This window comes from Vombatus ursinus, unplaced genomic scaffold (genome assembly GCF_900497805.2).
Source record: "Vombatus ursinus unplaced genomic scaffold, bare-nosed wombat genome assembly UNPS02014832.1, whole genome shotgun sequence".
Taxonomy (NCBI): domain Eukaryota; kingdom Metazoa; phylum Chordata; class Mammalia; order Diprotodontia; family Vombatidae; genus Vombatus; species Vombatus ursinus.
The window spans coordinates 64,279,854-64,301,839 of NW_020954610.1; the positions used below are offsets into that span (position 1 = coordinate 64,279,854).

General features: G+C 39.3%; 1 protein-coding gene across 2 annotated transcripts in view; it reads left to right on the forward strand.

Annotated features, from left to right (window-relative positions):
- Positions 1-13,399, forward strand: part of LOC114026004 (Golgi membrane protein 1-like) — a 106,066-nt gene extending 92,667 nt beyond the window's left edge. For both annotated transcript variants that reach the window (XM_027839567.1, XM_027839568.1), the window contains exons 9-10: positions 7,915-8,025; positions 11,360-13,399. In XM_027839567.1, coding sequence (XP_027695368.1) covers positions 7,915-8,025; positions 11,360-11,442 — 194 coding nt within the window. In that variant the 3' untranslated portion in view covers positions 11,443-13,399. The remainder of the gene's footprint in view (positions 1-7,914; positions 8,026-11,359) is intronic.
- Positions 13,400-21,986: the final 8,587 nt, after the last annotated feature.

Consider the following 21,986-nt stretch of genomic DNA (forward strand, 5'->3'; position numbering starts at 1 on the left):
CTGGGGAGTGATTGTCAAAGACAGTGTTTCTGAGACTAGGGAGAAATTGGGGTCCAAGTACAAGCACCCCATCATTCCCCCCTTAAACAGATGGGACCCAAAATCTTTTGGGGTGAGGGACGAAGGTCTCAACTTCTGAAACTGCTTCCTGCTGGGATTGGGCATAGAGCTGTTCCTGCCTTGTGGAGTCCCTTCATTCAAGGGGTTGGTGCTTTAGCCAGTGTCTGGAACTTGGCCGATGCCAGGTCTAGGAGGTGATGGGTTGTGGTCTCAGACAGAGGTTGGTACCCAGCTTCAGCTGTCACCTGGAAGTGGAGGGCACTGAGCCTAGAGGAGACAAATCTGGCAAGGAGATTAAGCAGACAAGGGCCAAAAAAGAAGTAAAAGGAATATAATCAGGAGTGGGACAAGAATAGGAGTTCACATAGAGAGAAGCCAGGATCCCCAAGAAGAGGATGACCCTGGTGTACTAAGGTTTTCATGGATGTCTCACATCCAGGTGACTTTCTTTAGTCCTATTGAGCTCCACCTGTTGAGAGTTGTTAATATACATACAGCAGAAGGTGTTGGCCAGGGCACAGACACCTCCACTAAGCAAGTAAATAATCCAAAGCTATTTGATTATCCAGAACCACATTTGCCAGGGAATCCAGAGGTTACTGAATGTCCCGGAGACTATAAGCTGTGTCATTTGCCAATTGGTGAATGGTCCCTGTTAGGTTTGAAAGAATGAATTCATGTTGTAAATATCCATACCAAGGCATGAGATATTCTGCTCCCTTTTTAAGGTACCAGAGAACATTGTCCCAGAACCCATGCTTCATTCTTGTTAGAGCGGAGGGACTAGGTGTAGTAATATTGAAAATGGTCTGAGGTGGTGCCAGAAATTCAAGGCAGCACACACCAAAATCCTTATAATGTGTTAAACACTGGGTGGCTAGAACAACAGTCCTGAGGTCCTGCCAAGTAGTGGCATTTTGCTTTACTTCTTCCCCAGAATCCTCACCACCTGGCCCACCCATTCCACAAAGGAAGGAATATCCCTTGGGGGTACAGATGGGGCCTGTTTGTAAAAGGCACTGAACATGGATACCCCATGGATCAGTATGATTACATGCTAATATTCCAGGTAAGAGAGAAACTTTCAAAAGATCAACAAGAGTGTTATAGCTAGAAGGGGGCTGTAGCATTATGTGTCAACTGGGAAAAGAAAGTTGAATAGGGAGTACCTACTAGGAGAGTGGCAGGAGGAATTCAGTCATAGGTGCAAGTAGGGAGTGTTCCCTCAGAACAGGTGGTACAACTGGCAGAGGTAAAGTTCTGGGGACACTCATCACTGTAGGCATCCTTACAGGTGGTTCAAGTCAAGAGACCAGCAGAGACATTTACAATCCCTCCCCTGACAGGGGTTTTTACATTGTCCTCATGTCGTTTACTGACCACTTGCTCTGATCAGAGAAATCTACTATAAAAGGAAAAGGCAGGGACATGTGACATACCAAATATGACAAGATGGAACATCCTTAACTCTGTTTGAATTCAGATAAGAGTCACAGTTCTCCAATCATGCAGTATCAATTCCACATCATAGCCAGACTCAGGAATAGTCAGGTGGGAAACATTCCTTCTCAAAGGAACATAATGGGGAAACTGAGCCAGGAGGATCCCATCCTAGATTGAGGCTAAGATTGTCCTCACAGCTCTTTCCCAAATGCAGATCTCCACATGTTAACAGGACAGGATCATATTCCCTCTGAGTAGCTTGTGGCATTTCTCTCAGATATTGATTTAACGCAGACAACTATACCCAAATTTAAACTCAAAACAAAATTAGTTATAGTTCCAAGAGCCTTTTACCTCAAACAGCAAGTTTCAGTAATCACAGGTTAAAGCCAGATGCAGTTAATTTTACTTTCATGGAGTTGCAATAAGCAATAAAGATTTACCAGGACTCACATACATGAGAGATTTCACTTAACATCTTTCCTTCTCAAATTTAAACTTGTCCTGGTATAAAAGCCAATCACTAGAAATCATTTCTATATATAGTACATAAACTTGCAATTTCTCAGCAAGCCCAGTTCATTGTTTAGGAACTCCAAACGAGTTCTTTTCTCAGGGCAGATGACCTTGCCCACACAGATAGTTTCCAGGGACCTTGGCAAGTTTACAGAATAAGGGGAATTGCCACGTACCCCAGGGAGGTGCTGATCCTTGGTGTCTCTGCCTGCCGACCCCCATATTCCAAGGAGGACTGTTTTGAATGAGGGATAAGGCTTTTACCCAATCCCCTCCTTTTCACACACAGTAATCAATGAACAGTTCTAGGTTTTAACATTAAAACAGTAACTTCAAATAACTTAGTTAACAATCTTATAACTTTCATAAGTGATAGTCAAATTGTTTTAGCTATAAGCCCTTCTCTAATTACAGGTAAAGGTAAAAATACCTGGTTTTCTAAATGACAGTTATAAAACATTATAAGACAGGGTTAGCAGGGCTGACAAAGTAATATAATTGGTTTTACACAATTTTTCCACTGTCCTTTAGTTTCTTTTAAGTTCACATTTTAGTAACATACAAATTATGAAAAGCTGATTGACATAACGATACAAAAGTTTACCAATTTAAAACAATACTAGATGTTTAAACTTAAAACAAACACATTACCAATCAGGTGACTCCAATTCTGTTGAATGCATTTCCAAACTTCTTTACATAGAAAATCGGGCATTTCTTCACCATTGGCATTGTATACTGGTCACATCTAATTAAGGAACTAATAATAATAGTAGTTAACATTTATAATGTCTGCCCTCTGCCAGGCATTGTGTTAGGCACCTTCCAATCATGTGAGATAGACTGAGGTAACTTGCTTAATGTCACCCAGCTAACAAATTTCAGATCCATACATTTTCCCAATTTGCCTTAGTGCCAAACAGTATAATAAATTCTGACATAAGCATTAAATTAAAAGCATCACTTCATTTAAAATATTACCAGAATGAATTAAATTACCTTTTGGTTGTGTTCTGGTACACAAAAACTTTTCTCTTTTATGTGAGGCAGAAAAGATTAAGTGCTACTCAATGTGCCTCTCTTTTTGATCTTTTCTTTCTTGTCTTTCCCTCTGCATTCAAAACTTGGCCAGAGTTAGAATGTAAAGAGAGAGAGAGGGAAAAAAAAATTTTTTTCCCAATAATTCTCTGAAAGTTTCCAAATCTTTTACTCTCAAACCCTCTGTTCACACTGTTCATGTAAGTAGCTTGTGCTTTTCTTTCTACCCATACATCTCTCATTCCTACATGCTTAAACTTTCTTGCCTTTCCTTCTACCTACTTATCCCTCTGATGGACTTTAAAGCTGCACATATCTTACTTCTTTCTAATTCAGATCTGATACTTCGAGGATCCTTCTCGACTTGCTTTTTACCAATCATATAACCTAAATAACCAAGTTTTTTCTCTCTTTCTTTGTCCCATCCACTTGCTCCTCTGAGGCTGCTATAATCAGGGAGGGAGAGGGGGAGAGAAAGAAAGTGGCATTCCAGAGTCCAGCTGCAGCCTTGAGATGCTACTCTTGCTACCTGGCTGCAAAGGGTGTCAGATTACACATGGACACTCACTTGTACCACACAGACAAACACAGAACAGATACATGCTAATGACAGGGAGAATCCAAAAGCTCAGAGAGACTTGTCAGAAATCCCCTGGATAAATCAGACAATTTTTTTTGTGGTTCTCCAGATCATATGGAGACCAGGCAAAATTTTCCTTAAGGTCTTGGAGACTGAGCTTTCTCCAGTTCTGTAAAAGATAACCTAGGGGCGAATCTCAAGATGTAGAGGGAGATTGGCCCATCCTCTTTGCCTTTAAGCCTAAAAAAAAAAAAAAAAAGACTTGTTCCTATAGTCTGCTTGCCTTGACCAGCATCCTGGTGAGGGAGAAAAAACCTACAAAAGTTCCCAAACAAGGTATCCCTTGTCTTTTTGTTTTGGGTTTTTTTTTTGGTTTTTTTTTTGAGGGGGGGTGGAAATCGCAGTTAAGTGACTTGCACATGGTCACACAGCTAGTGAGTGTCAAGCATTTGGTCTAAGGCTGGATTTGAACTCTGGTCCTCCTGACTTCAGGGCTGGTGCTCTATCCACTGTGCCACCTAGCTGCCCCAAGGCGTCCCTTGTCAAGAGGGAGATCTTCTAGAGCCTGTTACAGGCTCGACCCAAAGCCCCAGCAAGTCTTCCTAGGTGCTTGAGGGGCGACCCAACTACAAGGCAAGAAGAAAAGGAGACTTGGAGAAGGCTTGAGACTTTCAGACAAGCCCCACGTGGGGCGCCATAAATGTTGCATTCTGAGAGGTTGAGACCCCTCAAAAACTGAAGTATAGGACGGGGTCATCTGGAATGAATTCACAGACTCAAGCATTCTTTAAGTCAAGGTGGCAAAGATTTATTGTTACGCTTTTCAGCGGGCAAGGATTCTTAAGGAACCTGTGAGAGACTGAGGATGGAGCTAGGGTTTATATGGAAAAGGGCATGGGAAAGGAATGCCAGGGATACTGATTAGGTAGTCCAAAGGTCCAGGTGTCTTTGGGAGCTATCAGTGGGAAAGTACAGGGGGTATACCAGACAGGGAGGGAGATGACAAAGGTATGGATCATGGGAGTCTGGCAGGAGGAAGAGTCCTTGGGCCAGCCAAGGGCAAAACTCCTTGGGCTGGGCAAGGCACCCCTCTCCCTCTGTCTTGATGAGAGAATGCTCTGCAGCAAGGGAAAGCTTTCTCATAATACAGGAACTTACTAAAGAATTCGGAGGCTTCCAGAGACGTGAGCTGAGGCTGGGGCCTGAGCAGCCCAGCACTCTCTCACCCAGCTTTGTGTAGCTGCACCAGGAAGAGAGATAAGGGTCTTGCTGAGGCCCACACATGAGTAATTGCTAGGCACAGTGCCCTTGGGCTGGGCAGTGGTTGTCAGAGACAGTATTTCTGAGACTAGAGAGAACTTGGGGTCCAAGTGCAAGCACAAGCTCCCAAGCACCCCATCCGAAACGCTAAGGATGATTTATGGGAGGAGATGGTAAATGACTGCATAGGATGAGAAGGCGTGTAAGGCTTGCACCATGCACTGTTGGAGAGATTGCACACTTGAGTGAGACCACAGACTGATAGAAGTAAACCAATTTAAAGAAAATGATGCAATCTGTATCCATTTTAATGTGGCTTTTATTCAGCCCTTGTTTCTTTACACTGCTTTTATTGTCCCTTCTCTTGCAGAAGTCGGGGTGCTGAGCATCTTGAGGGCTATCATTCTATACAACACAACTCTTCAACCTTCAAAAAAGAAAAAATACAGCTTCCAGGCCATTTTACTTATTAACCTTTGTTTGGAGCCAGTAGGAACTATTCCTGAAAAGTGCCAGTGGGGGAGGCAGCTAGGTGGCGCAGTGCATAGAGCTCCAGCCCTGAAATCAGGAGGACCTGAGTTCAAATCTGGCCTCAGACACTTGACACTTAACTAGCTGTGTGACCCTGGGCAAGTCACTTAACCCCGATTGCCTCACCAGAAAGAAAAAAAAAATTAAAAGAGTGGCAACTACTCTGAAAAAAAGCATTTCTCAAAGTAGGGTTTATCTCTTTTCCATTAAGCTTCTCCCCCTAAAAAATATTTAGTTAATTTCTGGATGACATTTTTTTCACCATCTCCCCCACATAGAACATGACTTTTAATTTGCAAGGATTTACAGATGCCATGTTTAAAGCAGGCATATATGCATGTCCCAGAAGTATTAGTGCAATGTAAAGCTTTTAATAACAAAATTGCAGTGAGACTTTTGGATACCCTCCATATCGATTATTACAGCATTAGCAAGAAAGATTTGGCGTTACAAGATTATTCAATCAGTGGTTTTTATTTCTTGGTATTCTATTTATAGACAGTACATAATGATATTCCTAAAACACAGGTCTGACTCAAATTAGTCTGTTGCTCACTAGGCAGGTAACACACATTTATTAAGTGCTTACTATGTGCCAGGCACAGTGCTAAGCACTGGGGATATAAATACAGCCAGGTGGCAAACAGGATAGAGCACTGGGCTGGGAGTCAGGAAGACCCGAGTTCAAATCTGTCCACAGACACTTTCCTCGCTGTGTGAGCCCAGGCAAGTCACTTAACCTCTGTTTGCCTGATTCCTGAACTATAAAATGGGGATAATCATAGCACCTACCTCACAGGGTTGTTGCGAGGATCGAAATTTGTAAAGTGTTTAGCACAGTGTCTGACGTGGTAGGAGCCTTATGAATGCTTATTCCCTGCCTGCTCTTCTTTCTGATCCCCCAAATACAAGCAAAAAGGAAGACAGGCTCTGCTCTCAAGGAACTCATGTTCCAATAAGGGAAGCCAACACCTAAAAGGGGGCTGAAAAAGAGGGATGATGGAGATCAGGAGGGAAGGGACCTGTGCCATGGCATGGTGGCAAGTTCCATAGTCAGAAACATAGCCAAGAGGAGAAGAATAAAGTATGACCTGCCTGGATTTTCCTCTGAAATGGAGGGAGGCCCTGAAAGGAACTCACCAGTGGGAGAAAGGGCTTGGCATGGCAGAAGTTCCAAGATGTTCCCGGGTGATAAGGCCCTGGGTATTGAGGGAATTTCCGGGATAAGACGGCAGCCGAGGCATGGAGGCAAAGTCCTTAGAGTCAGAACCAGAGCCAATACCTCCTACCTCTAGGGTCAAACATAGGCTCTTAGTATTTCAATTCTTCACAACCTGGCACCAGCCCGACTTATTCTACATTAGTCGCTTTAATACACTTTGTGGTTGAGCCAGTTTTCTTTTTCTTTCTTTCTTTCTTTCTTTTTTTTTTTATTTTTTTTTTGGATAAGCCAGTTTTCTTGCTGTTCCTTACACATGACTCTCCATCTTTCATCTCTGGAATGTACTCTCTCCTCAACTCTCTTAGAATCCCTAATTTCCTTCAAAGTTCAGCTTCAAGGGCCATTTTCTACATGAGGCCTTTCCTTGTCCCTCCATTTTAGTATACTCCCCTTCCTCCCAATACCTTTTTTTTTTAATATACTTTTATATGCCCATAGATTTACAAATCTATAACTAGAAAGTACTTCAGAACACCTTCTCATCAAATTCTTTCTTGTGTACAGAAGAGGAAACTAAGTCTCAGAAAAGCTAAATAATGGGGGCAGCTAGGTGGCACAGTGGATAGAGCACTGGCCCTGGAGTCAGGAGGACCTGAATTCAAATCCGGCCTCAGACCAAACACTTGGCACTTACTAGCTGTGTGACCCTGGGCAAGTCACTTAACCCCAATTGCCTAAAAATTAAAAAAAAAAAAAAAGCTAAATGATTTGCCCAAGGTGGTGCCAGTAGTACATAGCAGAACTAGGATCTGAATTTTGGTCCCATGATTCCCAATTCAGCAGGAAAGTTCAGAGCTCTTCCCATTGAATCAGGTTTTTTTTTTTTTAAGGTGATTCTTTTTTTTTTATAAATGTATTTTGATTTATCAACAATCACTTCCACAAGCTTTTGAATTTAAAATTTTTCTCCCCCTCCCTCCTTTCCCAAGATGGCTCACAATCTGATATAGGTTATGCATATACATTCCTATTAAACATATTTTCACATTAGTGATGTTGTAAGGAAGAATTAGAACCAATAGGAGGAACCATCAGAAAGAGGAAACAAAACAAAAAGAGCAAATAGTGTGCTTCGATCTGCATTCAAACTCCATAGTTCTTTCTTTGAATGTGGATAGCATTTTCCATCATGAGACCTTTGGAGATGTCTTAGGTCCTTACATTGCTGAGAAGGGCTAAGTCTATCAACGTTAGTCATTGCACAATGTGGCTGTTACTGTGTACTGAATCATGTTTTTGATGATTGTTTTTATATCTTTAACAGGAGTAAATCAGCCCAAATCAGGAATAAGTGAAGATTACAATGATGAAAATGAAGCCGAGTCTGAAAGAGACAAGCAGGCAGCTCTGGCAGGCAATGATAACAACCTAAGTGGTAAGTGTTGTTTGGAGTCTGGTCCTGCCTCCTTTTATCCCTCCTTCTCCTTGTAATGGCTGACCATTTCAATCCAAATCATTATCTTGTGAAGTTTAAACTTTTTGGGAGTACCCTCTCTTCTTCAGGAGACTTGGCAGAGGCCAGTTGTGTTTTTGAAAAACAGATTTATGTTGATATCATTCATTTTTACATTGTCTAGATTTCTTTCTTTTTTCCTCCTGCTGTCCCCTCCCAGAGAGTCATGTTTTATAATAGTTAAAGAAAAAAAAGAGAAATAGGAAAAAACAGTTCTATAAAATCAATTACAACATTACAAAAAATCTGACATTATATGCAGTCTTCCATACCTGTGGACCCTGACCTCTACAGAGGAGTGGGGCGGAGGTATCTTCTCATAACTCTTGTCATAGCTCCTCTTTGGGGATTAAATAACCAAGTCCTTTATAATTTTGCAGTGCTCAATTTCAGTTGTCTTGTAGTTCTTTCCATTTATGCTGTTGAACTAGATTACATTTAAAAAAAAATTGGGGAAGGGGGTAGCATTCAGAACCAAGTTTCATGTCAAGGACTTCTATAGAGATTACGTATTGTGATAAGGTCTCTGTAGAGTGGTTCAGTCGTAATTGATGGATTCATTCAATGTGTTTATCTTGCTGATGCCCCTCAGATCAGGGAGTGTCCCGTAGAGCTTTGCCCTGGGCCCTCTCCTCTTCTTCCTCTGTACTACTTCACTTGGTGATCTCATCAGCTCCCATGGTTTTAATTATTATCTCTATTTTGATAATCTGCAAATCTGTCTATCCCACTGTCACGTCTCGTCTTATGCTTCTTTCTAATTGCCTTTCAGACATCCCAAACTGGATGTCTGCTGGACATCCTCATATTCAGTAAACTCCTGTGGTTCCCAGTAAACTCCTGTGGTTCCCAGATCAAATATAAAATCCTCTGTGGTTCAAAGACCTGCATAACCCAGTTTCCTCTCCCACTCAACCCCTACCCTGCCCCGCCTCAACCTCTACCTTTCCAGTCTTTTTACACCTTACTCCCCACCATATACTCTTCCATCTAGTGATACTGGTTTCCTGGAAGTTCCCCACTGGAACCGTCCATCTGAAAAAGATGTAGAGATTTCGGTGGACCGCAAACTCAGTATAACTAGAGGGTGCTGTGGCAGTAAATGCTGGTTAAGTGTGAAGCTGCATTAAAAGGCATAGCATTGAGGAATGAAGTGCTTGTCTCACTGTACTTTGCCTTATCTGGAATATGGTGTTTGGGTATGGGGATTACATTTTAGGAGGGCATTGGTAAACTGCAGGGAATGCAGAGAAGGGCATCCAGGATTGTGAAAGACTTAAAGTTTATGCTTCATGTGAATTGACAAAAGCAGCTAGGGACGTTTAGCTGAAAGATAAAAAGCCTTAAGTGAAAATATGGTAGCTGTTTTCAAGTATTTGAAGGGCTGCTATGTGAAAGGGGAATTAGATACGTTCTGCTTGGCACAACAGGGCAAAACCAGGAGCACTGGGTGGAAAATGCAAAGAGGAAGATAGAAGCTTCATGTCAAGAAAAACTCCCAATTAGAGCTATCCCAAAGATGGGCTGCCTCAGGAGAAAGTGGGTTCCTCCTCACTAGGAATTTTCAAGTTGAGGCTAATTGACCACGTTGCAGATATTGTAGATGAGAGTTCAAAGCAAAAAGGGCTGCAAGCAGAAGTCCTGGATTCAGATTCTCCTTCTGATGCTTTATATTTGCTTTACCTTGGGCAACTCACTTCCTTGAGCCTCATTTTCCATCTGTAAAATGAGGAGATTGGACTATATGATCTACAATATGTCCTTTCCAGCTTTAAATCAGTGACTCTATGACTAGATGGCCTGACATTGGTCCTTCCAACTCCTGATATTTTATGCCTTAGTGTTTTGATGATTGTTATTTTATAGATTATAAAATAACCATAACAAGAGCATGTTTTCTTTACCAAACTGTACTGTTATAAATCTGTTCCTCACTATATTATGCTTTGAATCAAATTATATAAATAAAGTGCTTCTACTCCTATGAAGCTTAGGAATTTGAAATCTAGGCAGTTCCTACGTTTCCTTGGCACAGAATAGATATTATGGGAGCCTCACATTCCCTGCCTAATTAACACACATATAGCTTCATTCTCTAAAGTGGTTTGCCAGAACACAGAAACCATCGCACCAGGAGTTGGGATGCTGTGCTATGTCTATCAGAGTAATTCTGCAAAAGATGTTTTGAACCTCCCTTTAAATGTGAGGTCGCAATTACTTTTATAGCTTCCTTCAGAAGTGTTCTGAAACCTCCTTCTGAGAGCTGCTATTTGTGTGCTGGTGGTCTTTATTTAGTCTGAGACTAAGTATAATAAACTGAGGAGGCAGGGAAAAAAAAACAAAACAAACCAAAGCCCTTTCAGAGATGCTTCTTGGTGGGAGAAATACCCTAATCATCAAGTAGAGTTGTACTGGATTATCTCCTATGATATTTTGAAGCAGCAAAAGGATTTTGAAGAATTGTACGATGCAATAGACATCATGCTGGACCTGGTGTCACGACTTTGATTTAGATGCAGTAAGGGTCTCTGAAACAATGTAGGTGGCCATGAGCAAGCACTTCTCTAAAGCCTATTTCCCCATCTACAAATAGGAATATTTTCAGTGCCTACTGAAATTTCATGGGGAGATTTTGAGGAAAGTGTTTTTAAATTTTCAAGCACTGTAGAAATGTGAGTTATTACTGGAGAGGTGAGAAAAAAAAGTCATCAGTTAAGACTATAACTTTCGACAAATCCCTTTTAGTGGTAAGTATAATTATGAAATGTTTGCTTCATTTTTGATAGAGCTGGCCCACTGGTCTGAGGTTAAATTCATGATGAACTAGAGATGTAGGTGTGTATTATATACCCCTTTAAGTCTTTCACAATCCTGGGTGCCCACCTCTTCTGCATTCTGTGCAACCTGTCACTATCCTCCTGAAATGTAATGCCCAGACCCAAACACCATTGTGAGACTATCACTACCTTTGATAATACAAAGTACACACTTATGTAATTAACATAAATTTAATATTTAATAGAGGTTAATAGTTACTGCATGATCGTTGTTGTGACTTGTTGGTTATGTCTGTGGGATTCATTTAATAGTATATATCCTTAATCAGGAAACCTAACTCCCATTATAAGGTTGCTCCTATGAGGAAATGTAATAATCCACTTTATAATACAGTTTGTAGAAATTCATCCATTATGGTGGGAAATGAGTATGCTGATTTCTAATACTGTTAATACAGAGAATTTTCTTTTCCTTTTAGAACCAGATGTTGAAGAGCAGAACAAAGACAACATCAATGATAACTTAGTTGAAGAACGTGAAAAGAGGGATCAAACAAAGTGAATCCAGGGTTAAAGAGAGTGCTTACAACAGACGATCCCTGTGACAATGGAACGTTCATAAATATGAAGCAATCTAATGTGTGCACTGGGAGAGCAGTGTTGGGAAATTTTAATATGTATACAAGATGCCAATAATAGGGGGGAAAATAAGAATGTCAAATATTGAGACAAGATTTGGGTTTGTTTGTTTTTTCCCCTGGAATCGGCTTCAAGGCTTCTAAACGGGTAGAGATTTTTAGAAAGGAAAAACTGACCACTTTTTTTTTTAATTATTGGAAAAATGCATATAACCCATGAAAAGACTGTCCTTGAAATAGCCCAGGAGTCATATTTCAAGTATGATTCTTAATGTGGCAACATGGCTCCAATTATTCTTAAATGTTATTAAAAACTTTCTTATAAGAGTCCTGCTTCTGGTCATTAAGAGTGAAGTCCACTCTATCTAGAGGACCCTCATGGTTTTTCCTTTTTCTGCAGTGGAGTCCATTTCTCCTTTGACTGCTCAGTGTGTCACTTTTACATCTGTTCTCAAGGTGAGCAGCATGTGTATTGAGGACTGGATAGCTGGCTCTCCTGCTTTGAGACAGAGGCACTTCCTGGTAATTCTGACAATCAGAATAGCCCTTAAATACTGACTGTTAATACACAAAACATCACGAGCAACACTTTTAAGCAAGACTAAATGGAAAGTTCTTGTTTTGGTTGGGTGTTGCGTGCATTTTATTTTTTAAAAAAATTCATATAACACTATTTTTAAATGATTGTAACTTACTATGTGTATTTCCTTTCCAGTTAGGGACTTCTGTAGTCGTATTATGGACAAAGGAGGACTATGATTAACTTATAAACACAACTGGAGAGTGTTAATGTCACATGGGCATTTTTACAGCACAGGACACAAAGACAGAAATGTAGAATTGTTATTACTAAAGTGACTTTGATCTTGAAATGAATCCATGCCTACCTGGGTTAAAACAAAATTAATAGAAGATATATGATGTTCTGGATTTGGGAAGGTTTGGAGAGAAAGGAGAAAATGAGGGGGGTTTTGTCCTACATTTTACACATTAGCTTGTAAGGAGAAAGAAAATAACCTATGTAACAAGGTTTCTTCTGATCTGAATAATTTAGTTAGATGATGTTTATTTTTGGAAATGAATTCAACTTCTTTTGCTGTTTAATAGTTAACGTGACTACTTTGTTATAACACAGACTGTGAACACAGGTAATAGATTTGAAGTCTGTGCTTAATATTTAAGGGAAAGAGGCATCCAACAAAACTGTCTATGAAATTACTTTTTGAATGCAAATTTCCATAATTTAGAAATCTCTAAAATATTATATGGCATAGAATAAATTAAAAAAATAGAGTCTGTCTTTAAGATGTAGTTAGAAACATAGTTTTAGAATTGGAAGGGAGCCTTGGGGATCATTTCCTCCATCTCCCTAACTTTAAACACAAGCAGATAGAAGCTCATTGAGGTTAAATAGCCTTTCCAAGGTCACACAGAGCTAGAACAAAAACCCAGGTCTCATGAATTGCGATCCAATGTTCTTTTCATTATACCACACTGCACTGGTATGAGTTAATGTCACAGACAGGTTAAGATGAGAGACTTTTTGCCTTTTCATGCTACAATGTCTTTTTTGTTTAGTCTTATGTCTTCCTCCTTACTCAGTTACCAGAAACTTTTTAGAAAGCACTTCAACAATCCCATGGTTTCACTTATTGTGACCTTATTAGATTGTTGTGGCCAAAAACTGTAATCACTTGGTAGCCAGCCTTGGGGTGAAAGAGTATCTTTGGACTTTGCAGGCAAGGCTGGTCCTTAGAGAATGACAGAGACGGTGGCTGGGTCCCTATTCTATGGCTTAGCACAACCTGTCAGAACTTGTGCCATGCAGGCATAGCTTTTGAGAAACCAGGTTCACCTTCCTGCCATAACAGAAAAAAAAAAGCTGCAAACAATAAAGTCAACTGGAAGACATAAAAATGGACTTATAAATAAAGAAGGCCTTGCCTAAGCTCTTCTCTGTGGTTTTTGGTAACTTACTGATAGAAATGACATAAAATCTCTCCTGCCTTTGAGATGCTGTCTACAACGTCTCATCCTCCTCTTACTCATGCAGTGATACATTCAGGGATTGAAAAATAAAATCAGCCATTGTCAATTCATCCACTAAAATCATTTTGGTAGCCCATGAAAGAATCTGACACACCATCAGCAAGACAGCATATTTCACGTTTTTTCCCTTAGTGGTGGTGATGGTTTGGGCTGAGTCATCTACGTTAAATTCTGCGCCCTCTTGTGGCCACTGGCACATGTGAATGAGGCAGGAAGCTTCTGTGGCCACTGAAGAATTATCTTCTCTATAATAGGCATCTAATCCATGATTTTAGTTTTAATAGCACCAGGTGCTAATCAACTAAGGAAGGAATAATTTTTCTAAATAGCCAGCAAACGACTTGTCCAAGTACACTGTTAAATCATAGAAAATTAGTCTCCATTACTGAAGTTTAAGAAACTCTGTTTTCCCAAAATCAGTTACATTAGCCTCAAATAATATCAAGCATTAGGAATGTAGTCACCTTAGGGTTGTCTTTTCACAAAAGAGAATCTTAGGGTAGTTTTCCTTTACAACTTCAGTCATGTGTTCTGACCCCTTAAGCAACTCTTTTCAAGAGATACCATTAATAGTTTTATTGTGTTAGGTATATGAACTGTACCTTTCTGTAATGTAGGGGGTAGAATGGGGACAGAATTTACCCTTTGAAGTAAATCACCAGCTTACCACTGTTACAAATTTTGAAGGAAGAATAGCTTTGGTGTTATTTTTTTTTAATGATTATTCTTACAACTTGTAAGTGCTATTTGTTAAACATTTGCCTGCAGTAAAACCTGGAATGGTGAAATTAAACTGTGAAGAACTGTTTTAAAATCATTTTTAGGGTAGATTAGATCCATTCCTACAACTCTGTATTTGGCTTAGATTAGTTTATATTATGAAATAATGAAGGGGATAATGTTTACTGAACTTGGAAAAACTTGTCTAACATTTTTGTTTTCAATGTTTGCTTTGAAATTGTTTAACTTTAGAAAAAGATTTAATACTTTAAAATAAAAATGAATTCTGTTCTATGCATGGGTTACTGCATTATTTTATTCTGATAAACAGTTGAACATTAGTGTCTTTTTGATGATGTATGAAACTGGTGGCTACTCATCTGAAGCAGAGACTTAAATTTAACACATTTGCTAAGCAAATACTGATTGACGAGGATGGTAGTATTAAATATTTGTATTTATTCTCTATATATCTTGGCTATCAGACAACTGTCAGATTTAATAGAAATTTTGCCCCCCTCATTTGACTACTTACCTTCTTATTCCATATGCACTAATTTTATTGGTCCAACATTTTTCATTTTGCGTGATCAAAACTTTCTTTTGTAATTAATTGCCTCTATTTTTTGTTTGGTTAAGAATTCATGTTGTAGGGGCAGCAAAGTGATGCAGTGGATAGACCTTTGGCCTTGGAGTCAGGAGGACCTGGGTTCAAATCTGGTCTCAGACACTTGACACTTAACTAGCTGTGTGACCCTGGGCAAGTCACTTAACCTTGATTGCCTCACCAAAGAGCAAAAAAAACCCCAAAAAACATGTCATACCCGTAGCTGTCAATGACATACGACAGCCTTCTCTTTTATATGATTGTTAATATTTAGGTTGCTTATCCCTTTTGAATTTATCATGGAATATGGGTTAAAATGACGGTCATTGCCTAAATTTCTGTCAGACTGCCTTCTAGTTTTCTCAAAAGTTATCGAATAGGGAGTTCTCCCCTAAGTAATATGTTTATCACATTACTTTTTTTTTTTTTTTGAGACCAGATCTCCCTATTTTGTCCAGGCTTGAAGTGCAGTGGCCACTTATGGACCTGAAACCATAGTTGATCACTATGGAATCTTTACCTGTTGTTTCCAACCTTGGCTAGTTCACTCCTCCTTAGACCTTAGATATCCTGGTGCCCTCTCCTTCCCCCTCCCCCCAGTTTTTGGGGCTTACCGTGTTGGTCCTCAACTTATATCTAGACCCCTGATCGAATTAGCCTACAGCTCAAAACTCCCAAGCTCAAGTAATCCTCCAGCCTCAGCAGCCTCAGCATCCTCAGCAATAGGCATTACACACGTTCCACCACACCCAGCCATCATGTTTCCAAACTCTTGTTCTTGTCTGCTTCCTTCTGTTCTCTTTAGTACTTAAAAACATTAATAAAAAACTTAAATGGCTCTCTTTCTGTGGCAACACTGTAACTAGTTGTTCTCCCCACCCTCTATTTAAATAACAGGGAAAAAAAACACACCATGTAACAAATAAGCATAGCCAAGCAGAACAAATCTATGTAGGGGCCACGTCCCAAAACGTATTCTCTCTTTTTGCACCTTGAGTCCATCACTTCTGTTAGAACGTAAATAACATGCTTTATCTCAGATGTTTGAGAGATGTGGCTGGTCACTGCACTGAACAGCAGTCTTAAGACTTTCAGTTTTTCTTTATGATATAGGTTGTAGAAATTGTTCTGGTTCTTTCACTTCACTACACTTAGTTTCTATTTCCCAGGACTCTTTGAAATGGTCTCTTTCAATATTTCTTACAGCACAATATTTCCATTACACTCATACACCACAATTTGTTCAGCTATTCCCCTGTTGATGGGCACCCTCTTAGATTCCTCTCTTCTTTCCTCAGAAAGTTTATTTTGCTTGTGATTATTTTCCTTCTTGGTATTATCTTTCTGAACTAGCCCTTCTTATTCCTACTGGTGCCCTACTGAGTTTGATACTTTACTACACCAAACTGTTATGTTCAACCATTCTTTATCTGGTTTAGGTATGACTGGAGCTTGTCTGATGCCTTTTCCCACTACTTCGTTCATGTTTGTGTACTCTGTCTCCTGTTATCCAGTTATGAGAAGTAGCAAGTTCCATGTACTTTCTCCCTTCCACACTAGTAATCCTCTCTGCTTCTTAAAACTCTTAGAACGAATCTGCCCCATTGTTTTCTTATTTAATTCTCTCAATCCTTTTTGAAGACATTAAGGTTCTGAAGGGACACTTGTTTCTTCTCTCCCTATTAAAATCTTAGCACATCATCATACAGTTCCTTCCAGGTGCTCAAATACATTTACTGTTTTAGGTTTCTCAACTCATATTTGTCAGAAGTTCCTATTCAGCTCTAGTTTTTCAATCAGAAATACTTAAAAGCACTATTCCACTAAACGTCCATTTTTCTCCCTTAGGATTATATACTCAGTGTTACAGGGGAAGTTGTCCTTAGTTGGAAGCTTGTATATTTTGCCTTTTGGAATACTGTACTCCTAACTTTGCTTTTCTTTCTAGTTGAAGTTGCAACGTCTTGTGTGATTCTGACTGTGTTTTCTTGGTACTTTAAACTGCTTTCTGGATGCTTGCTGTATTTTTTATTTGATCTAAAAGCAGCTCTGGACTTTGGATATGACATTCCTAGGGCTTTGGGGAGTTTCTTTCAGGAGATGGAGTCTATTTTCTTCCTCTGGTCCTAAGAGATCTGGGCTGTTTTATGATTTTTTGAAATGCAGTGTGTGAGTTCTTTTTTTTCTTTAAAGTATAGTTTTCAGGTTGTCCACTGATCCTTTTTTTTTATTTTAATTTTCCCAATTGAATGTAAAAGCAATTTTTTGGCATTTTTTTTTCTTAATTTCTGAATTCCAAATTCTTTCTTTCCTTCTTTCCCCTCTTCCCTTCTAGAGAAGGCAACATACAGTCATGCAAAACATATTTCTATATTAGTCATGTTGTGAGAGAAAACAGAGCAAAAAAACAAGAAAATTTTTAAAAGTTAAAAACAGTATGCTTCGATTTGCATTCAGACTTCAGTTTTTTCTCTGGATGTGGATGGTATTTTCATCATAAGTCCTTCAGAATTGTCTTGTTTCATTGTATTGCTGAGAACAGCTAAAGGCATTCACACTAGATCATTGTACTATATTGCTGTTACAGTGTACAGTGTTCTCCTGGTTCTGCTCATTGCATTTTGCATCAGTTCATCTAAGTTTATCCAGGTTTTTCTAAGAGCATCCTGCTTGTCATTTCTTATAGCATAATAGTATTCCATCACAATTACATACCACAACTTGTCCAGCCATTCCCCAACTAATGGCCATCCCCTTAATTTCCAATTCTTTGCCACCACAAAGAGCTGCTATAAATATTTTTTGTACATGTCTCTTTGGGATGCAGACCAGGTAGTGGTATTGCTTGGTCAAAATGTATGCAGTTTTATAGCCCTTTGGGCATAATTCTAAATCCTCTTCAGAATGTCTGAATCATTTCATAACTCCAACAATGCACTAGCATCTCAGTTTTCCCACATCTCTCCAACATTTGCCATTTTCCTTTTCTGTCATATAGCCAATCTGACAGGTGAGGTGGTACTTCGGTTATTTTAGTTTGCATTTCCCTATTCAGTAGTAATTTAGAGCATTTTTTCATATGCCTATAGATAGCTTTGATTACTTCATCTGAAAACTGCCTGTTCATATCCTTTGACCATTTATCAATTCAGGAATGACATTCTTATAAATTTAACTCAGTCCTCTTAGATTTGAGAAATGAGGCCTTTTAAAAGAGAAACTTGTTTTAAGAATTTTTTTCAGTTATGATTCTCTCCATCCTATCTTCCCACATTTGTCATTCTCTCCCCTTTCACCCTGTCCATCCTTAAGTGTTTTGAAAGTGTTTTGCTTCTGACTACCACTACTACCTGCCTTCTTTTATTCCTTTCCCCTCCTACTGGGTAAGATAGATTTCTATACCCAAGTGAGTATATATGTTATTCCCTCTTGGAGCCAACTCTGATTAAAGGAAGGTTCACTTGCTTTCCCCCACCCTCTTTACTCGTCTCCCCCTCACCCCACTATGGTAGCAGCTCTTTTAAGCCTCTTAACAGATAAATTTACCCCATCCTACCTCTCGCTTCTCCCAATGCATTCCTTTTTCTCACTCCTTATCATCCCATCATAGTGTTGACTTGTTCATGTAGGAATGTAAACAGTTTGACTTTATTGAATCCCTCATGATTTCTCTTTCTCATTTACCTTTTTGTGCTTTTGAGTCTTGTATTTCAAAGTCAGATTTTCTATTCAGCCCTCCAATCCTTTAACGTAGAAGCTGCTAAATCTTATGTTATCCTGTTTCTTTCTGGCTGCCTGTTTATACCCAACATGCTCCTCTCCATTGTCCTTTCCCCCTTTTTATTTTTCAGAGACTTTTGTGTTCCATATCTCACAGGCATACAACAGGGTAAATACCAATACTGACAAGATGGTGGTTTCCTGGTGAAACTTGGGGTCATTAGTAGAGCTCTGCAATTTCCCGAAGACAATTCAGTCCATCTTCTTGCTCTTTAATTCTGGGTCTCCTTCATTATCCACTTATACTGTTTGTCCCAGGTTGTATATACTGATGGGCAAGTTGCTATATGTTGTCCATTCTACTTCATGTCATAATCTGAGCTGCATTCATCCTTGATCTATTTGCTTGGTCTTTAAGAATGGTCGGGCCAAAGCCTTTTTGGTTGATTACAAATCTTCCAGTAGTCTATGCAGTGTCCCAGGGCCTGATGACACCAGCACAATGCCATCTGTATTTAGAGTCATCTAGAAGTAATAGTCATTCACAGCAAAACTCTCAGCAACTCTGAATTTTATGCTACACCTCCTCCATAACAGTGGCAAACATCTTGGTAAATATCATATGTCTCCCTGTTTCATTCCTTGCCGGATGAGGGTAATAAAACAGAGCCTTCTCTGTTCGATCTTTGAAAGAATTTTGAATGAATGTGTAGATGGGAGCCACCTTGTTGAAGAGAACTACTTAAGTCATCATTTTTGTCAAATGGATTGAAAGCTTTTTTCAAATAGAGATCAGTGAGCTCTGCTACTTCCTAGGTGACATCAGGCAAGTAATTTAACTTCTCTGGGTCTTTTATTCATCTGTAAAATGTGGGAGTAGGGGGCAGCCAGGTGATGCTGTGGATAGAGCACTGGCCCTGGAATCAAGAAGCTCTGAGTTGAAATCTGGCCTCAGACCTTAACTAGCTGTGTGACCCTGGGCAAGACACTTAACCCCATTGCCTAACCAAAAATAATATAAAATAGAATAAAATAAAATGTGTGAGTTGCTCTCTAAGATCTCTTCCAGCTCTCGATATATCATCCTATGATAATGAAAAATGGGTAATGGACAATGTACATGATACCCATTCATTATTAAATTTCATATATAAGTTTAACTGTAAGTTAAATCTCTTGCCTTAACAAGGATTACATGATCATACAGAGCTTCCAAAGAGCCTAAAAAGCACCTTAATCAGGTAACACAGGACTTGCCCAGGATTACACATTACATTTAAAATAAGTTCAGAACTGTTATTTCAATTTTATAACACCTTTTTCTCATTTTTCTTTTAGCCATTTACTAATCTTTGTTCTGATGAGTTGGTGGTCTGACCAGATAGCTGATTCAGCAAATACTTCTTCTGATGTCTGTTGAACTACAGTCCATTTCATTAAAAAAACAAAAAACAAAAAACAAAACCCATTGATTTAGTGCTTATTCTATCCAGCATGTACCAACTCTTTTCTATAATCCCCTACTATACTCTTCTATATTGTGGATTACCTTGTGACTATACTTAAGTGAATTCATGGTTTTAATGATATGGTTGCTTGCTCTTCGTTGTAGTTTACTGTGTGGTGCAATGGATCATATAAGAGCCTAAGGGTTCAGATAAGCAATTTCTGAAAACAAGCAAACAAAAAAACCCAAGCCCCACAAAACATCCAACAACCCACCCAGGTAAAAGGCAATCAATCTACAACATCAAAAGCAGTCCAGGAAAGTAAAAGTCAATAAAAATCACCAATAAGGAGGCTCCCTGGAGTCTCAGAAGTATATTATATAATTGTATATCCTCCTTGTCTAAAGGATCATTGCTGCATCCCAGATCAATTCACCTGGAGCAAAGTTAACTCAAACTGCCCCAGGTTTGCTCCACAGCATTGACTTATAATAGCCACAGTTTTTGTGAAAGTTATGGAGGTCAGCTCCAGCCTCCGCAATTCCACTAGTGTCTTGGCCCATGATACCTGATTTTGGAAGCATCCTTTCAACATACTAGAGGCCTTCCTCTAGTTCCCATTTAATGGTTCAAAAATCCATGGTCAAGTTTCCTGAATTAAGTTGTAACCTTGCCTTCTGCCACATGATGGCTGTGACTCTGGGAAAGTCAGTCCCCACCAAACTGAGATTATAACTTGTAGAGCAGATGCTGATGTGCATTGGTAAAGGGAGTGTCTTTCTTGAGAATTCCCTACACCAACAGACCACAGGTTCAAAACAAACCCAAATGACAAAATACTATAAGTAGTCTACCATTCCACTTACGACTTTTGAGTACTAAAAGTATATTACGGAAACCAAGGGGGCAAAGAAAAACTAAGAAGTGAGATGATGTTGGTAAGCAACAGGCCCATGCCAAAGGTTGAGCCCCTCCATACTGAAAAAATAATCTTGCTAGTTCCAGTGTTATTTTTTTTAGGGATGATAACCTTATTTTTTCTAAACATATGTCTCAAGTAATACAGGGTTAGATAGGAATTGTCCTCTGTATGACCTATCCATGACCTTCCTTTATCTTCTTGCTAGAGTTCATACTTTAACCCTTCCTCCATCATAGCTTCTCAGGGTATAAAGGCGAGCTGAAGGGTCTAGGAGTCAGGCAGTGTAGGGAGGCTGTAGAAGGAAGGCCTGTGAGGTGAGGGGGGCACCAATAATTTATAGTTCGGAGAGGGGGTTGTATTCCATATGCAAAAACAACATTACTGGAGATGGGTTGGTACGGAGGCTCCAAAAGGGGAATAGGAGAAAAAGCAGCTCTTCCTATGTACTGGTCATTTATAAGTCAGTGGTTCATACGGTAGACTGAGTACAAAAACAAAGAATGGCAAAAAATCATTACTAAAATCATTATTATGCAAAAGAAAATCATGTACTAAACCTTAACCAGGGGGTGAGGAAAAAAATGGGGGGAAAAAGTCAAATACACAGTTATGTGAAACCATCTCCCAAATGTAAGCAAACTCCTTTTTGAAAAATGATACTAATCTGGGAAATTTTGCAGTTTTTGGAGATTATTATTATTTAGCTTTAGTATTAAATCACCTATGTTTTCATCTTCACTAAATCCAAGATGCTTAAAACCACTTTTCCCATGAACTGTGCTTTTCAAAGAGCCAAAGCCTTGTTAAAAGGTCCACTGAGATTTAAAAAAAAAAAAGGAACTAAATCCAACACTAAGTATGAACAGGCTTACAACTACATATACTTAGGCTACACCAACAAAGGCTACACATGTCCTTTTTCTGAATGACCAAACCTTTAACTTCATAATAAAAATAGAATTACTCAAATATCAAAGACCAAAAACACATCACTCAACTGTA